Raw genomic sequence first — 15122 nt, forward strand, 5'->3', positions numbered from 1 at the left:
GCAATGGACTGGTGCCCCATCCAGGGTGTACCCTGTCTTGAACTCGTTGCTTGCTGGGTAGGCTCTGGCTTCCTGAGACACCGTAAGGTATAAACCAGTTTGGCAAATTATGACATGACTTAATGTAATTCAGGAGTACAATTCCTTTATTTTAAGAAAATTTGAAGTAATAATCTAACCAGGGCCTTATTGAATATTGCAGGCTGGGTGCAGCCCACACAAAGTGAAAAAGAACCTGCACCCATATTTTGTTCAAGCAGTCATTTTATATTGACTAACTGTATACATATAGAGTTAGGTTAGATCTTTTCACTAACAACTTTGTATTAGATATGCAATATGTATTAGATGTGATCGTTGTTGTACAATGATGCCTTTTAAGTAACTTTTAGTAGGAATCTTTTATATCTTTAATTTTTTTTTATACTATAGCAAACCACAGCAATATAAGATGGCAAAGTATTGTGAAGAGATATTTGGTGACCTTCTACTTAAACAACCTCTGGAAGCATACCCGGTTTGTATTTCTTGTTTCTGTTCTTTCAATTTTACACTACCACTGTATTTCATAGATAAAGACTATTTTGACTCTTTTATTCTACAGATTGAAGCTGGGCGACCTTTACCTTCTCCCAATGACCTCAAGCGAAAAATACTCATTAAAAACAAACGTCTAAAACCAGAAGTTGAACAGAGTAAGTTTGCAGTTTTTTCACAGTGTTCTTTTGAGGAAAGATCAACCCGACTGGAGGTTTTGTATGTTAAGAATATGAGTGCTTGTATTGATAAAAGAAACAATAATTATTATTCCTTGTACTGATTTACTCTACTGTTAAAATGTTTTTTACAGCACTGAATATAGTGAATAAAGGTTTGTTATATATTGTAAGAAATCTTTGTTATGTGAAATATCACAGATTTCATGAGAAAAGTTTTCTCCGAGAAAATTCCCTTTAAATATATCCCAACATTAGACCCAGAAAGGTCCCAGATGTTTTTATTTATTTTTTCTTAAAAGAGCAACTTGAAACTTTTAAAAAGCTAATGGAAGCTGGTGAAACAACTGCTCCTGCTAACATTCTGGAAGATGAGAATGAAGAAGAAATTGAAAATGGTAAGAGGCAACATGATTACATAAATTAAATTATTTTTAATGACTACAGTAAAAAACAATTTTTCTTAAATCTCCAGATAGTTACTTCAATGTCAACAATGCAATACCTGTTCTTCAGCTTTTATGATTTCCTAGCAGCATACGAAGGAAAACAACCAATGTCAGGCATTGTGTCATGAAACAGAATGGATTATCAAATGTTTTATAAAATTGTGACATATAAATATATGTAGGTGACTGGATATGTCCAGACATAACCCAGAACATCATATATTAAATGACCTTGGACAATGAACAAGGTGAATGCTATAAATAAAGTGTTAGTTTCACAAAACAATTTTACAGATGTATTTGTCCTGACACTTACCGTGTATTGTGAAGGAATGGTGGCTGCCTGTCAGTACCCACAGACAAAGCAAAACCAACTCACTACATCAAAAGATCACAAGATTCTGGGTAAAATGTAGTGAATAATGTTTTTATTGTCCTGCATTTTTAGCTACCATCCCACCGACTCGTGGTAAGACATCTAACTGAAAGGCACTTCTGCTCTTCTGATTTACACTTCTCTTTCTAGGTGATGCGGGGGATTCTTTTATGTACTGTTTCTTCTTTTGTAGTTCTGCAGTAAAATTGTGAATAAAAGTATAGAAAGACCAAAAATAAAAATAGGGCTAAATCTTTGGGATTTAGAAACAGTTTGAAGTTTCTAGATTACATTTTGATTCCAGTGCAGTAAAAGTTGCAAGATCTTGTGTTTTTATTAGAAAGACACAATTAGCCTTTGAGTAGATATCGCAAAGGCTACCAAAAGTCTATACTTTTTTTGGATGGGTAACTTACAGTACATACAGAAATGCAGATAACCATGGGAGCAGTAGTTTTAAAGATAGTCAAATTAGTTATACTGTAAGGTAGTTATTAGAATACAGATCCAGGAATTGTTTTGATATCATTTTCAGGTCTTTCTTGAATATCTTTAAAAACTAAGCTTATTATTTACTGAAGTTACAGGAAATGATAATATCAAAAGTCCATGACTGCCACTTGCCTATATCTGTATGCTGGAGTATAATCTACTGTAATTGAACTGGCAACACTGAAAAGTAAAAGAAATCAGAAACATAAATAAGAATTCTAGGGAAGTCCATTCACCACTTAGGAAATTGGTCAGTTTGCACCAGTCTTCTCAAAAACAAGTCACAGATCACAATAAATAAATCCAAATCTTAAATCAAGTGCCCAATATTTACAAATAGTATTTTTTTCCTTTACACTTTACACAGTATTTTTAGCTTTTTTATGGGACAAGGCTGGTACAAACATAGCACCATAGCAAATGCTTTGTAAAAATTACTTTTGATTATTAATTTTATTAAATTATTTTGAGATTTTTACTGCTTTAACGGTGTTGGGAGAGTGCTAGACCACTTTTGCAGTAGTCCAAGAGATGCAGCAATTAAGCTTGCATTCTTGCTTGCTTATTCTGACTTTTCTTCTTTTTCAATTATTCTTGGTTTTATTTATTTGCGTGTTGGTGTGTATATGGATTGTGGGTCAGAAGTCTTTTGTATTGTAATGTTTCACTAATTTATACATTTTGTTTTTCTTAAAAGCTGATGTTGAAGAAGAAGCACATCCAGAATTAAAGTTTGGCAGTGACCTCTCTTCTGATGACTTAAGTCAGAAAGAGCCACATTTAAACAGTGTTAAAAAGGTAGAATTTTTTTTTATTTCACATCTATTAAAGATAATTTTCAGTGTCACTTAGTGCATTTTTTGTATTTTATAGAGGCTGTATGCATTAAAAACATAAACTTATTCTTAGCAATATTTAAATCTGTTCTTTTGATATACCATAGTTTTGTACAGTATGTACAGTAAATGTCTTTCTGAAATATAATTCAATACATTTTAGCATCTTGAAGTCTTATTAAAATGTGGATAAATGCCTGATTTTATTTTTAAGGTTACTGAAGAAGAGATAACTGATGTAACAGATGTATCAGATGTATCAGAACAGGACAATAACAAAAAGGTAGTAGTTCTGCCAGGTGAAGTCTTTCTTGATTGTTTCCCCAAATCACTTCATATTCGAAAGGAATTTTACCCAAAATGTGAACACAGCTTGAGGGCTGAGAATTCAGTGTGATTACTAAGGAATTTTTAAAAAATAATTCCTGACTCCTTATCATTACAAGCACAAATAAATAATATTTCAAAGTGAACAATGAAACAACCACTTACTGTATTTCAGTGATTTCCATTTTTTTTTCTTGATTTCTTGCATACCTTTGGCATCCTTCTGTTTTATCAAGAAATCTGAAGAATTCCTAGATTTCAACATAAGTGCTTTCCGCATACTGTAGTTATAAAGCAAAATGTGTAATATTTTGTGTCTAAGTAAAAATGTGACAAAAAAGAATGCAAGTAAAAAAATGATTGAAACATTTTCAATAATATTTAAATGGAAAGCAGGTTTAATATGGCTTGAAATCTGTTTATTTCAATGTCTAACAAGTCTTATACTTATGTCCAACCACAGCATTACTCATTAACAGAATCCTGTAGAGTGCTCTTTAAAACATGCCCTTACATTTGCCACATTTTACCCAGGTTTACCTATTAAACTGTGACATAACATTTCATATACTTTTTTTTGTTGATTCCAGACCTCTGATGCATCATGAAAACATTAACACTGCTTTTGAGGTTAAACAAAGTCTTTTTTGAGAAAAAATGTAAATGAAATACATTACACTTATTTAGATGCTACAACAATAGATTTTTGAATTTCATTCAGCTGAAGGCCCTATTAACCTTATCAGCTAAGCTAAAGTAAATGGGACAAATGGCATTCCCTCATTTGCAAACTTTCTTCCATTTTGAATGATCTTGTTTTGTAAGGATTCACTTTTCTGTACGGTATAAAATATACAATTATTATAAACATTTGAGAAATTTGCAAAACCTTTTGTAGTTTAACAAGGTTACAGCTTTTGTGGTATTCCCCTGTGGTTAAAGTTTTATTGGCTGTGTTTACAGCGGTGTCAAGAGGGCGTCTATTGAAAAACTGCATAGCAATTTGTACTCCTTGGTTTTGAGTTGTATTTTCCAGTGCATTACTCTATTACTCTAGGTGCCACCTAAGCAGGTAAGCAGTGCGTGCTTTGCTAGGCACTTATGGAAGGACCTAACAGCCCTTTACTCAATAGTAAAAATTATAAACCTGAGCAAAAAGCATAATATTTAGAAGTGGAACTTAATTATATTTCCAATATGATTTACTTTTCTCCCTACTTATATTTAGGGTGGTATCACTGTGGAGGATGAACAGGCCTGGATAACCTCTTACAAATATGTAGGGGCTACCACTAATATTCACCCCTACCTCTCAGCCATGATAAACTATGCTCAGCCTGTGAAATTCCAGGGTTTTGATGTGGCCGAAGGTAAGTATGACAGTTGACATCCAGAAACATAATTACTAATTATTTAAATGATATGCAAAGTCCTTAATGAAACAATCTTTATATTTTCAATTTAGACACATTATGTCTGCTAGGTGGTTATATGTGGAATGATACACAAGGAGGCAGTGCATCAGAGGAGAGTATGCTATAACTTCATCAGCATACAAAACACTTACATTTATTCCCTTAACAGTTTTGTCTCTTTTTCTCTCTCCACCCTAAATATGCATTTATATATCCATATGCATTTGTATGTATGTATGCATATGAATATGTGAATATGTGGGCACCAATTTACTATCTATATCATATCTGTTATATGATATACTGTAACCTTTTGAATCACCTACTTTATTATGCTGGTGAAGGCTGTGTGTGGCTATTTCTTCAGCACAATCAAGGTTAACATTTGCATGTATTATTCAAACAGATAGCAGGTTTGTTTGAAATACTTTTTATTGAACCTAATTTCTGAAAGATTTGGTCAAGAATATTTTGACCTAGGATGATCTAAGACTCACAATATTTTCAAACATTGTTTTTATTTAATACAAAATATAGAATTGGTCCAAATCTTGTAGGGAAGTATTCAAAAAGCAATAAACACTTTATTTCTTACATGTGCTGTGCATGCGGATTAATAATAATAATGAACGTTTAAATTTCAAGTACAATTCAAGAACCAAGAACAGCTTAACCAGCAATTATACAATAAAACAATGTGCAGACATTTCCTTGTGGGTAATTGCTTTATGAATACATCCCACACCATAGTTTGTAAAGTTTTTATCATGGATGATTATAATCTTGTCGTCTAACCCATGACAAGAAGAAAAAACAGAAATCAAAGATATGAGCTTGGCAGTAAGCATCATATGTCATTTTTCTGTAAGAACAGGGATTTCCAAGTTTATAAAAACAAGAACTAAACAAAGATCCCGTGCAAAAATTTCTTTGTTGGACAGTTGCAACACCTGTTGCAGTTGATGTAACAGAAAAACTTACAAATTTAGAGCAATACTTAAACAGCATTTTGTAATTTCCTGTTTTTTCCTATATAGAAGGTTTTTATCAAGCTTTATGTTAAGTAACTAAATAGCAGTATTTAGTGGCACTAAATAATTGTTACTTCTGCTCACTTAAGAAAAATATTTATAACTTTAAATTATTAATTATTTTTTCTCCAAGTCATTCATGGGTATTAAAAGATGTATCTGAAATATTGGCTTGCTGTGTCTTTGAGAAAGAATGTGGAACAGAATGTCAGTTAACATTTTGAGTAGTCTTTTTCTTAGACATACAGTGAGATGGATTTTTTTCTTATATACTGTATGATCCATAGTAACAAAATATTACGTTAATTGTTTCAGAAAGGAATGTACATCATAATATGTCATCATTCAATGAGTCAGTTGGATTGGGATACTTGAAGACGAATGCCATAGAATTTGTAAAGTATCCTTTGGTATTTTTTGTCATATGCAAGATACTACTCCGTATACAAGTTATATGGGTTTTTATTCCTTTCTAAAGCCTATACTGTTCTTCTACCAAAATCAAGCTACTTTAAAACACATTTGCTAAAAAGTTTAATAAAATCTTTTAGTCAATAAATCAGTATGTAATTAACATGAATCACACCAAAAGAATAATAATGAAGGTTGATAGATACCAGTAGTTTTTACAGATCAAAATAAATATTTTTGATGCATAATAACATTTTTCAATATGACAGTTTTGCTTTAGTGAAAGCATGTTCAACAATAAAGCATACCAGTGTTCATTCCTGTTTATCTTAATGAGTACTGATATTTTTACTGTAAGGTAATTTTCTATGTAATCTGTTTATGTATTCATAAAGAATCTATAAACGTGACGGGTTGAGGTGAGATTGTGCATAAGTGCATTAGCTATTATTTGTTTAGCTAAGTGGGGGAGGGGGCTTCCTCACCATTAATATATAAAGTAGAGTATAAAACAAAGTAAAGTGTAACATCTAATAATAATACAGTTATCCCTCTGCAAAGCTTTTTTATTTCCTGAATGTAATGCACAGCTATAATAAACGACAAATGAGTCGAATCTACCCCAAAGGAGGCCGGGTGGATTCCAGTAATTACATGCCTCAGATCTTCTGGAACGCTGGCTGCCAGATGGTGTCTCTGAACTTCCAGACTCCAGGTACAGAAGGCTGTCCTCTCAGCTCAGATCCCAATGGACGTACTGAGTAGACCCTCCCAGACAGATGCCACACTTTTGCTAAAGGCCTTTTTGGATAATGACATATGGCTTGAAGTGAAATCATGTGTGCAAAATCAAAAAGCATCCGAACTGAATAACATGAAAACAGAACAAGAGTAATGGGACACTGAATTTGGAAGGATTGATAATATAATCCTGGAGGGGTTTCATTATGTCACGTGCAAGCATTTTATGGCATAAAGCTGCACAAAATCCACCATATTGGACAAAGATTCAGCCTTTATGGTCATCTTAGACATTTTTATAAGAAATCAAATGTAACACATTTGGAACATGTTTGCTTAAATAATTACGCAATTGTAAGCTACCTTTTTATTTTTCAAAGGAGTTCTGTACTGTATATACCTTCTATGACATTTATACTAATAAAAGTTGCATTATTCTATATCCTGCTAGATAGCTGAAGAGATGCAAAAATGATTTTAAAATTAGATACAGCTTACACAAGGTACAACTTGAGCGGTATAAAAATGAAATTCGTAGTACAGAAACATGACTCAGAAAACATAAAAGCACATTGGGTGAACTCGGATATGTACATGACTTTATCATTGTGTGGTCAGAGGAGTTTAAATTGTTTTTTGTGGCCTTTTATGATTCTGTTTTATACTAATTAATCAGTACATCAGTATTTGCATTACTGAATGACTTTAACTTAGAAACCATTTCTCCTTCTTGCCACAGATTTAGCAATGCAACTGAACCAAGGAAAATTTGAGTATAATGGATCATGTGGGTAAGTAGCACAGTTCAAGCCATTATCATTCCATGAGAAAAAACAGCACCTCAAAATTAATAAATTAATGTGTCATCTACTAAAGCCAGAGGCCTCAGATAACTATTAGACACATTCAAGTAAATCGGGAAAATACAAAAGAGGGGCTCATCTTAAAAACATGTAATACAAATTGATATCTGAGCAATGGGAACTCTGTTTCACTGAAGCCGCAGGCAAAGATTTAACTAGTAAGAAAATGATTTATGTCTTGATATTCTGTATTTTTAATGCAATTTTGCCACAGTACAATTTAATTGCACATTATATTGTAGTACAAAAATAATGTGTAATATTCTTTACAAAGTAGGATACTGTCCTTCTTAGCTCAGTAAGCCTCATTCTGAATCTTTAACACCATTTTCATTACAGCAGCTCACATGGTGAGGTGACATCATTATAAATTTAATAGTATTTAATAGTCATGTAGTAATGTACTATTCTAAAAAATCATTAGCTTTGCTTCTGCTATGCTTATCATTTGTGGAGTAGTAAAGTTACATTTACTGTATATATGTGATTTGAATCTCATAGTTCACAATAAATTGAATAAATGAACACCATCCAGGATCAAGGCTGTGAGGTATTGTCTTGTATCAGGATTATAGAATATCTCTCTCTCCATTTGCTGATTAACCCCAAATGTACATCGAAGGTTATCTGTTCTCTACAGAAACACAAAGTGTTTATTATCAGCTCTGTAAGGGGCCTGTGCTGTCTTCACAGAACTAGTATGGCATACTGTAAATAAAAAATGTTGAAGTTTAACATGAAGGGATCTGTCCTGTTCAATCCAGGTACTTGCTAAAGCCGGACTTCATGCGACGCCCTGACCGAATGTTTGATCCTTTCTCAGAAACCCCTGTGGATGGTGTGATTGCAGCTACCTGTAGTGTTCAGGTAAATCACACTTTCTATTCAGCTACATATTGAGGCTTCAGTGTGGCCAATAAAAAAATTATATAAAAAGAAATCGGTCAATTAAATTAATCATTCATGACATTCAGGACATATGATTTAATTAATTGTATAAACATATGTAAACACCAATTTTTTTAGAATTCAACATTTAACATTTTTTTACTACAAAGTAGTTTTACGTTATTAAAGTTACACTTTTAAAAAATCATGTGGTTGAGCATGATAGCACAATTTAAACTATTATCATTCTATGTGAAAATACAGCACCTCAAATTTAATAAGTGAATATATAAATATAAGTATAATACAACTTCAAGACCAGAATTAGACACCACATTCTTCTTTTATGTCTCTAACTGACCTCATTAAACAGATTTATGTGAGTAATTTTATTCTACAATTGTATATTAAATCATTTTCAAGGAAGGTGGCATTAACTTTATCCTTGCTTTTTTTCAGTATGTACTGAATAAAGGCTTTGTGGTACTAACAAAATCACATTTTAGTTTTTTATACTGTTGTTTCAAAGGTTTTTTCAGGTCAGTTTTTATCAGACAAGAAGATTGGCACCTATGTAGAAGTTGATATGTATGGACTACCAACAGACACCATTCGGAAAGAGTTTCGGACAAGAATGGTAATGAACAATGGTCTGAATCCTGTTTACAACGAGGAGCCCTTTGTGTTTAGAAAGGTCAGTTACCTTTAAATTTCTTTATTTCAAGACCCTGTTCAGGATTCAATGACAGGAACATAGAATAGGAACACAAACAAAATAGCAGCATTGCATTTGTGGGTAAAGACCTTTTGAAGTCTGTAAAAGAAGCAAATAATTAGCACAAATGCAGCTGACAATTTCAGGCGCCTCATACTGTAGGTTATAGTTTTTATTTGTGTACAGTACTTTGATTTCAAATAAGATGGGTTTAAAGGCTTGGTGATCTTAGATTTAATAACTCTGTACTGTTTACACAATATTGCAAGTCTGCCAGTGCAACTACTACAGTAAACCTACTGTATTTGCAATGGAAAATATTATTGTGTTCATTCCAAGGAAACAGATCTTACGAAAGTGTCTGATAAACTTTTTTTCATCATTATTCTTAATAATTTTAAGGATTTGTTCTACCAGCAATTTTTAACTTAGCAGCATATCATCTTAATCTTTTTTTCCCACATAAAAGAGAGATTTCTTTCTTTGTACAACAAATAAAATTAGTGTCTGTTTTGGTGGTATTGGTATTCAATCAGTACTGTATATCAGTATATCATATAACAGGGGTCACCAACCTTTCAGAAGGGGCATGCCAAGAGTTAGCTCATGCACTTGTTTTTACAAATTTGCTTCACCTTTTTTATGTTGAAAATTGCCTTACTTACACATTTAATTAATAAGAAAATAATACTGAAATATATTACTATCTTAAATTAATACATTAATATAGACATCTTACTCTTTAGTGTGATCATTGCTCTTGTTTTTTCCTTGACGAGTTCTCCAATCCCAGGCTCATAGCCTAACCCTTTAAATAGCATGCAAGCCTCTGAGAGTTCAGTTGTTATCAGTCTAGGGAAGGGACAAAATTGACTTCATGTGTGAAAAAGTCTGTTCACAGAGGTATTTTGATGTAAATGCTGAAAGCAGTGCAAATGCCACTCTCTTCAAACAGTCAAATTTCACAGGTAGGGACTTCCAGCCTGATAGAGGTTGTATTAGTCGCTTATGTGTTTCATATTTGTAACCCTCCTTCCACCACATCTTTGCCCTTGCAGCAGCTCCCTGGCTCATCCTATCATTTAAAGCAATGAGGTTCCAACAGCCCCGTCTTCACAGATTTGTTCTCTTAAGCCAGGCGTGTAAATGCCATTAAAGCCCACCAATTTAAATTATGTCTCTTCTCCATCTTAATGAGGATTGGTCTGATCTACTGAATTGAGGGGAAAGTATTACTCTTTGCTTGATTTGAGGCATTGTTGTCATTATGATTATACATTTCTGAAAAAAATTGTTAATTACTGTTAAGACAGACATGGAACTGTGCTTCATTGTAATATAATTTTGTTCTTGTAATTTCTGCACATCACATGTATCTAAACATAAAAGTAAGTCTATAAATTGTTCAGTAATCATCACTGAGAGCATTCAAATGCAGCCTTGAATTAAATTTGTTCAGTTCTTACATACTGTATTTAAACCACTGCATGCACTAAACCAATGAGGAACTATAATCACTGGAGAGCAACTTTAAAATAAATTAGATAAGGGCCTTAGCGCTTATTGTTATTTCTAAAAAATAAGAGTTTAATAATTTTACTTAAATATATATATTTTTTATATTAATTGTATATCAAATATGTCACAGGCAACATACTACAGGTTCACGCTGATTGAAAGAGAGGCGCCTCCCTCAGCACCTGCAAGGAGCCAAAAGAAAATGTGTAAATAAAAAAGAGCAGTTAGAATAATGGATGCCTTTAGGGAGAATCACCTTAATTAAATTGGTTATGTGACTCTGTTATGAAACAACAGTCCCTTATTTATTGTTAACCTACCTTCCAATAAAATAAGCTTCAGTGGCAATAAGAGGAGAGGCATATTCCTCACCTCCTTTATGCAATTATGTGGTGCCTCTTGACTAACCCCAGCCATGGTAGGTTAGACACATTACACAGGCTCAAACCAGTGACTGCACCATAGCACTCAACCTATAAGTGAACCAGAGCCTTTAGTGGTATTGGTTAACCCACTCAGGAGAACGGAGAATCTAGTAGAGAAATGTAGCCTAGCCTCTGAAGCAGACAGTATCGTTTAACTTACAATTCTTGTCTCCACTGTGCAGGTGATTCTTCCTGACCTCGCTGTGCTGAGAATAGCAGTGTACGATGACAATAACAAGCTGATTGGTCAGAGGATTCTCCCACTAGATGGCCTTCAGGCTGGTTACAGACACATCTCACTACGAAATGAAGGCAACAAGCCTTTATCATTGCCAACCATATTCTGTAACATTGTGTTAAAAACATATGTGCCAGATGGATTTGGAGGTAGGCCGGAGTTGATATAAATGTAAAAAATATATACATTGCTTCAAAACATTTCCTAACTTATTTACTACTTCATTATAGTTAGAAATTGTGCTGTATTTCCAGTAGGGTTATTTTCATGTGACATCCTTTTTGAAGTTTCCTTTGGTCAAGTCTGTACATGTTTGAAAACAGTAAATCTGCCAAGTACAAACCAAGATGTGCTGCTTTTCATGAAGCATCCTAGCTGCTAAGTTTGGTTTGCCTCATCAGTCCCTCAACCATAATCTCGCTACTCCTAGAGTCTTTTCAATTTGCATTTTAGTCCATGTTACCACTGCATATAAATATAAATTTATAAAACCAGACATTGAATGAGGGATCGTGATAACATTTTTTTCAGTAAAATTTAGATTCGTCTATAGAACAGTTCTCACAACAGCAGTACTTAGTAGAATTAAGGTTAGTCCTAATATAAATACACTACACTGAGAGGCAGGGACAAAACAATCAAGTGGACATCTAATGAAGGAACAGTGAATGATGGACCAGAGGGTCCATCGACCAAAGGGATGTGGGAATATGTAACAAGCTATCCAGCCATGTTGATGAACCTGATATCCCAGCCTTCAACAAATAACCAGAGATCCAGCTATTGGTCCAGTTAGCTACTAACAACAAAGTGGCCTAGATGGCCTCCACTGGTTTGAAACTATTCTTATTTCCTAACATTTTATACATATTCAGGCAAGTAAACTGGTATCAGTGAGTTGGAGAATAACGAAAATGCAGTGACTGCTAACAGGACATATGTCCTTGCAAAATAAGCACCAAAAATGCAGAACACTTTGTACTTGGAAGCAGTTCCAAAACTGTCAATGCGTTGATATCCGATTGTTGAAAGTAATCATACGTATGAATGGTTAATATGTATAATGTAAAGCAAGTAACCTTGTAAACATTTATCAAAATATGAAAATGTATCTTAAAAAATGTTTACAAAAATCATGTTTTATGTTATACACATTTGCATAAATGGATCTGGTGTTCAAATAAACCTAACCAAGATATTAATGTAATTAGATATTAAAGTATTGAGTAAAGATGTTAGAAAATGGATGAATGAAGAAATATTCAGTAAATATTGTATTGCACCTTTCTTATACTGGCATAACTATACTGGCTCATTACTTTTTTAATGAAATTAAGTTCTAAAATTAGGACATACATGTACCATCTGGACAACTGTGCATGAGGTAGCACAAATACTTGTGCATTTGCACAATTGTCCAGATGGCAATATATCTGAACATTGATTCAGTCTGAAGGGCAGAAAGGAAAAAAAAAAGTAAATATTGCAGCTGGGAAAAAGAAACTAAAGAATTGTTTACAATGTTAAGGTTTTATGTGTGACAAATTGTTTTGTCTGTAAGATAAGACATTTACTGCATAAAATGAATGATGGGTTAAGTAAAGTACTTAGTTAGGCATTGTCCAGATGCTCTTAAGAAAAAAAAATAGTGCATCTAATTGGTTCAGACATTTTCATACTAGGTGTTTCCTATATTGGGAACTAATAATACTATCCACTTAGTTCTATTAAAGCTAGATGTTGCTATTATTGATAGCAATTAGATATTAAGGTATCACCTGTCAAACAATTCTGTTTTTTACATTGTTAAATAGTAGAGTATAGTCTGTAGTCTCTATTCAACTTTACACTAATCTTCTTTTGCTGAGTTTATTTGCTTGATAGAAGACAGATAAAATCATTTAATTTCCTTGAACATCCACAAGTGCGTTATGAAATACTGTAGCTTGTTCTAAGCTGAAGATGACTGGGAGACCTGCAGATATTTCTGTGATTCAAATGCATGATTCATCTGTATGACATTTCTTCCAAATAATGGAAACTTTTGTTCATGATCAAACTTTATACACTGTACACAAGTCTCAAAAGTGTGTGGATTGAGTGAGATTTAAAAAAAAAAGATTCATGTGGCACAAATTTGATGATCTTAGCTTTTTTTTGTGATTCAGATATACAGTACCATCAATGTAAGGAAAGCAGAATACAACAGAACATTTTGATCATTGCTAGACTTTGTGTGGTTTTTAAACATTTATTTAAATATTTTATATATTTATATATATAATATTTTAAATATTTGATATTTAAATTATTAAATCAGTTGGATCAGATGTGTTAGTTTTGGACAAATATATTAAATTCCATAGTTTCCACATTCTAATCATTTCAGAAGTTTAAAAAATCTCACATATTTATCTTTTAATCCATTACAGCTGCATTAAAAATTTAATGTTGTCATGTATTCATGTCTTCATGAATGAATTGCAGTTCAGTTTCTTCTGTTTGAACACTGAATCAGACTAATCAAAGGAAGAGTACTTTTTCATCACAAAGAATGCCCTAAAAACTTCATAGAAAGACTTTATGCACCATTAAGCGACACTGTTTCATAGCTTCATTGCAGACAACCTACGGATAAAAACAATTTCACCGTTTCATAAATGAAGAAAACTGTTCTTCATGTTTATGACCTCCAGGGGATGCCGTCACTAGACTAACCTTCCCCAGTCATCTTGAATACTTCATCTCCTGTTTTTCTAGGATATTCCTACATGCTTGACATGTTTTTTGAATATCTTTCAGCTATTGTAGATGCACTTTCAGATCCAAAGAAGTTTTTATCCATTACGGAAAAGAGAGCTGACCAAATGAGGGCAATGGGTATTGAAACAGTAAGTACTATTTTTTCATCTTTGTGGTGTAAAATCATGTGTGATATTTAAAATATATTAAAGCAGCAGAATTGTGTTATGCAGGATTTTTTTAACCTGCCTTATCCATTTAAAAAATCATTTACATTTCATACACTTCAAAATTTCCTTTATGATTGAGAAATATCCTTGTAAGTGAGTAGTCCAAACTGAAATTTGTAGTGTTTCCCACTTTTTTTCTTCTGGTTGTTTGTCAATGCCAGATGTATTGTCAACCAGCTTTTGAGACTGTTCTCTCATCAAACCACTTGCCTAGCAGATCTGACCCTGACATCCTCCTGGGATATAAGGTTCAGATGTGCTCCAAGGGTTAACTTCTGTTTTTAAATGGTTCACTGAAACCATTTCACTCTTCTTTAAATTACCATATCAGCTGGATTTGAACCCTATTAGGTCAAAGGCAAGAAATGGTATTGAAAGAATTTAAAATACCTTTTATCTTAAGAGCTTCTCCCAGTAACTAAAACACATGAATATAAGTCTATATGGTGAGTCAGTGTAACCTGCTGAATACCACATCTAAAATAGTAGTCTCACATCATGATCAGGAACCAAAATCCTTCTGGCCATGCTGGGAAGCAGTAGTGTTGTTCATTTATGCAGTATTCTCAAGCTTTTTAATGTTAGCAATATTTCAGGAACTCAAGCTTACATCTAATTTGCAGGATAAATAATATTTTTTTTAAAAGCTCGTATTGCAACCTCAAGTAAATACAGTGAAGTACTTTTAACCCCTCATTTGCCATTTTCC

At 33.1% G+C, this 15122-nt stretch overlaps 1 protein-coding gene across 8 annotated transcripts in view; it reads left to right on the forward strand.

The window, feature by feature from the left end:
* Positions 1–15122, forward strand: part of plcb4a (phospholipase C, beta 4a) — a 162569-nt gene that overhangs the window by 130249 nt on the left and 17198 nt on the right. For 6 of the 8 annotated variants that reach the window (XM_015350630.2, XM_015350616.2, XM_015350650.2 and 3 more), the window contains 14 exons: positions 433–517; positions 605–695; positions 1019–1114; positions 1614–1634; positions 2731–2831; positions 3084–3152; positions 4425–4566; positions 5958–6042; positions 6644–6768; positions 7534–7585; positions 8422–8524; positions 9075–9239; positions 11386–11590; positions 14244–14332. In XM_015350630.2, the coding sequence (XP_015206116.2) occupies positions 433–517; positions 605–695; positions 1019–1114; positions 1614–1634; positions 2731–2831; positions 3084–3152; positions 4425–4566; positions 5958–6042; positions 6644–6768; positions 7534–7585; positions 8422–8524; positions 9075–9239; positions 11386–11590; positions 14244–14332 (1429 nt within the window). The remainder of the gene's footprint in view (positions 1–432; positions 518–604; positions 696–1018; positions 1115–1613; positions 1635–2730; positions 2832–3083; positions 3153–4424; positions 4567–5957; positions 6043–6643; positions 6769–7533; positions 7586–8421; positions 8525–9074; positions 9240–11385; positions 11591–14243; positions 14333–15122) is intronic. The other 2 variants (XM_015350645.2, XM_015350659.2) reach the window with 1 other exon arrangement.

Source organism: Lepisosteus oculatus, chromosome 2 (genome assembly GCF_040954835.1).
Source record: "Lepisosteus oculatus isolate fLepOcu1 chromosome 2, fLepOcu1.hap2, whole genome shotgun sequence".
Taxonomy (NCBI): Eukaryota; Metazoa; Chordata; class Actinopteri; order Semionotiformes; family Lepisosteidae; genus Lepisosteus; species Lepisosteus oculatus.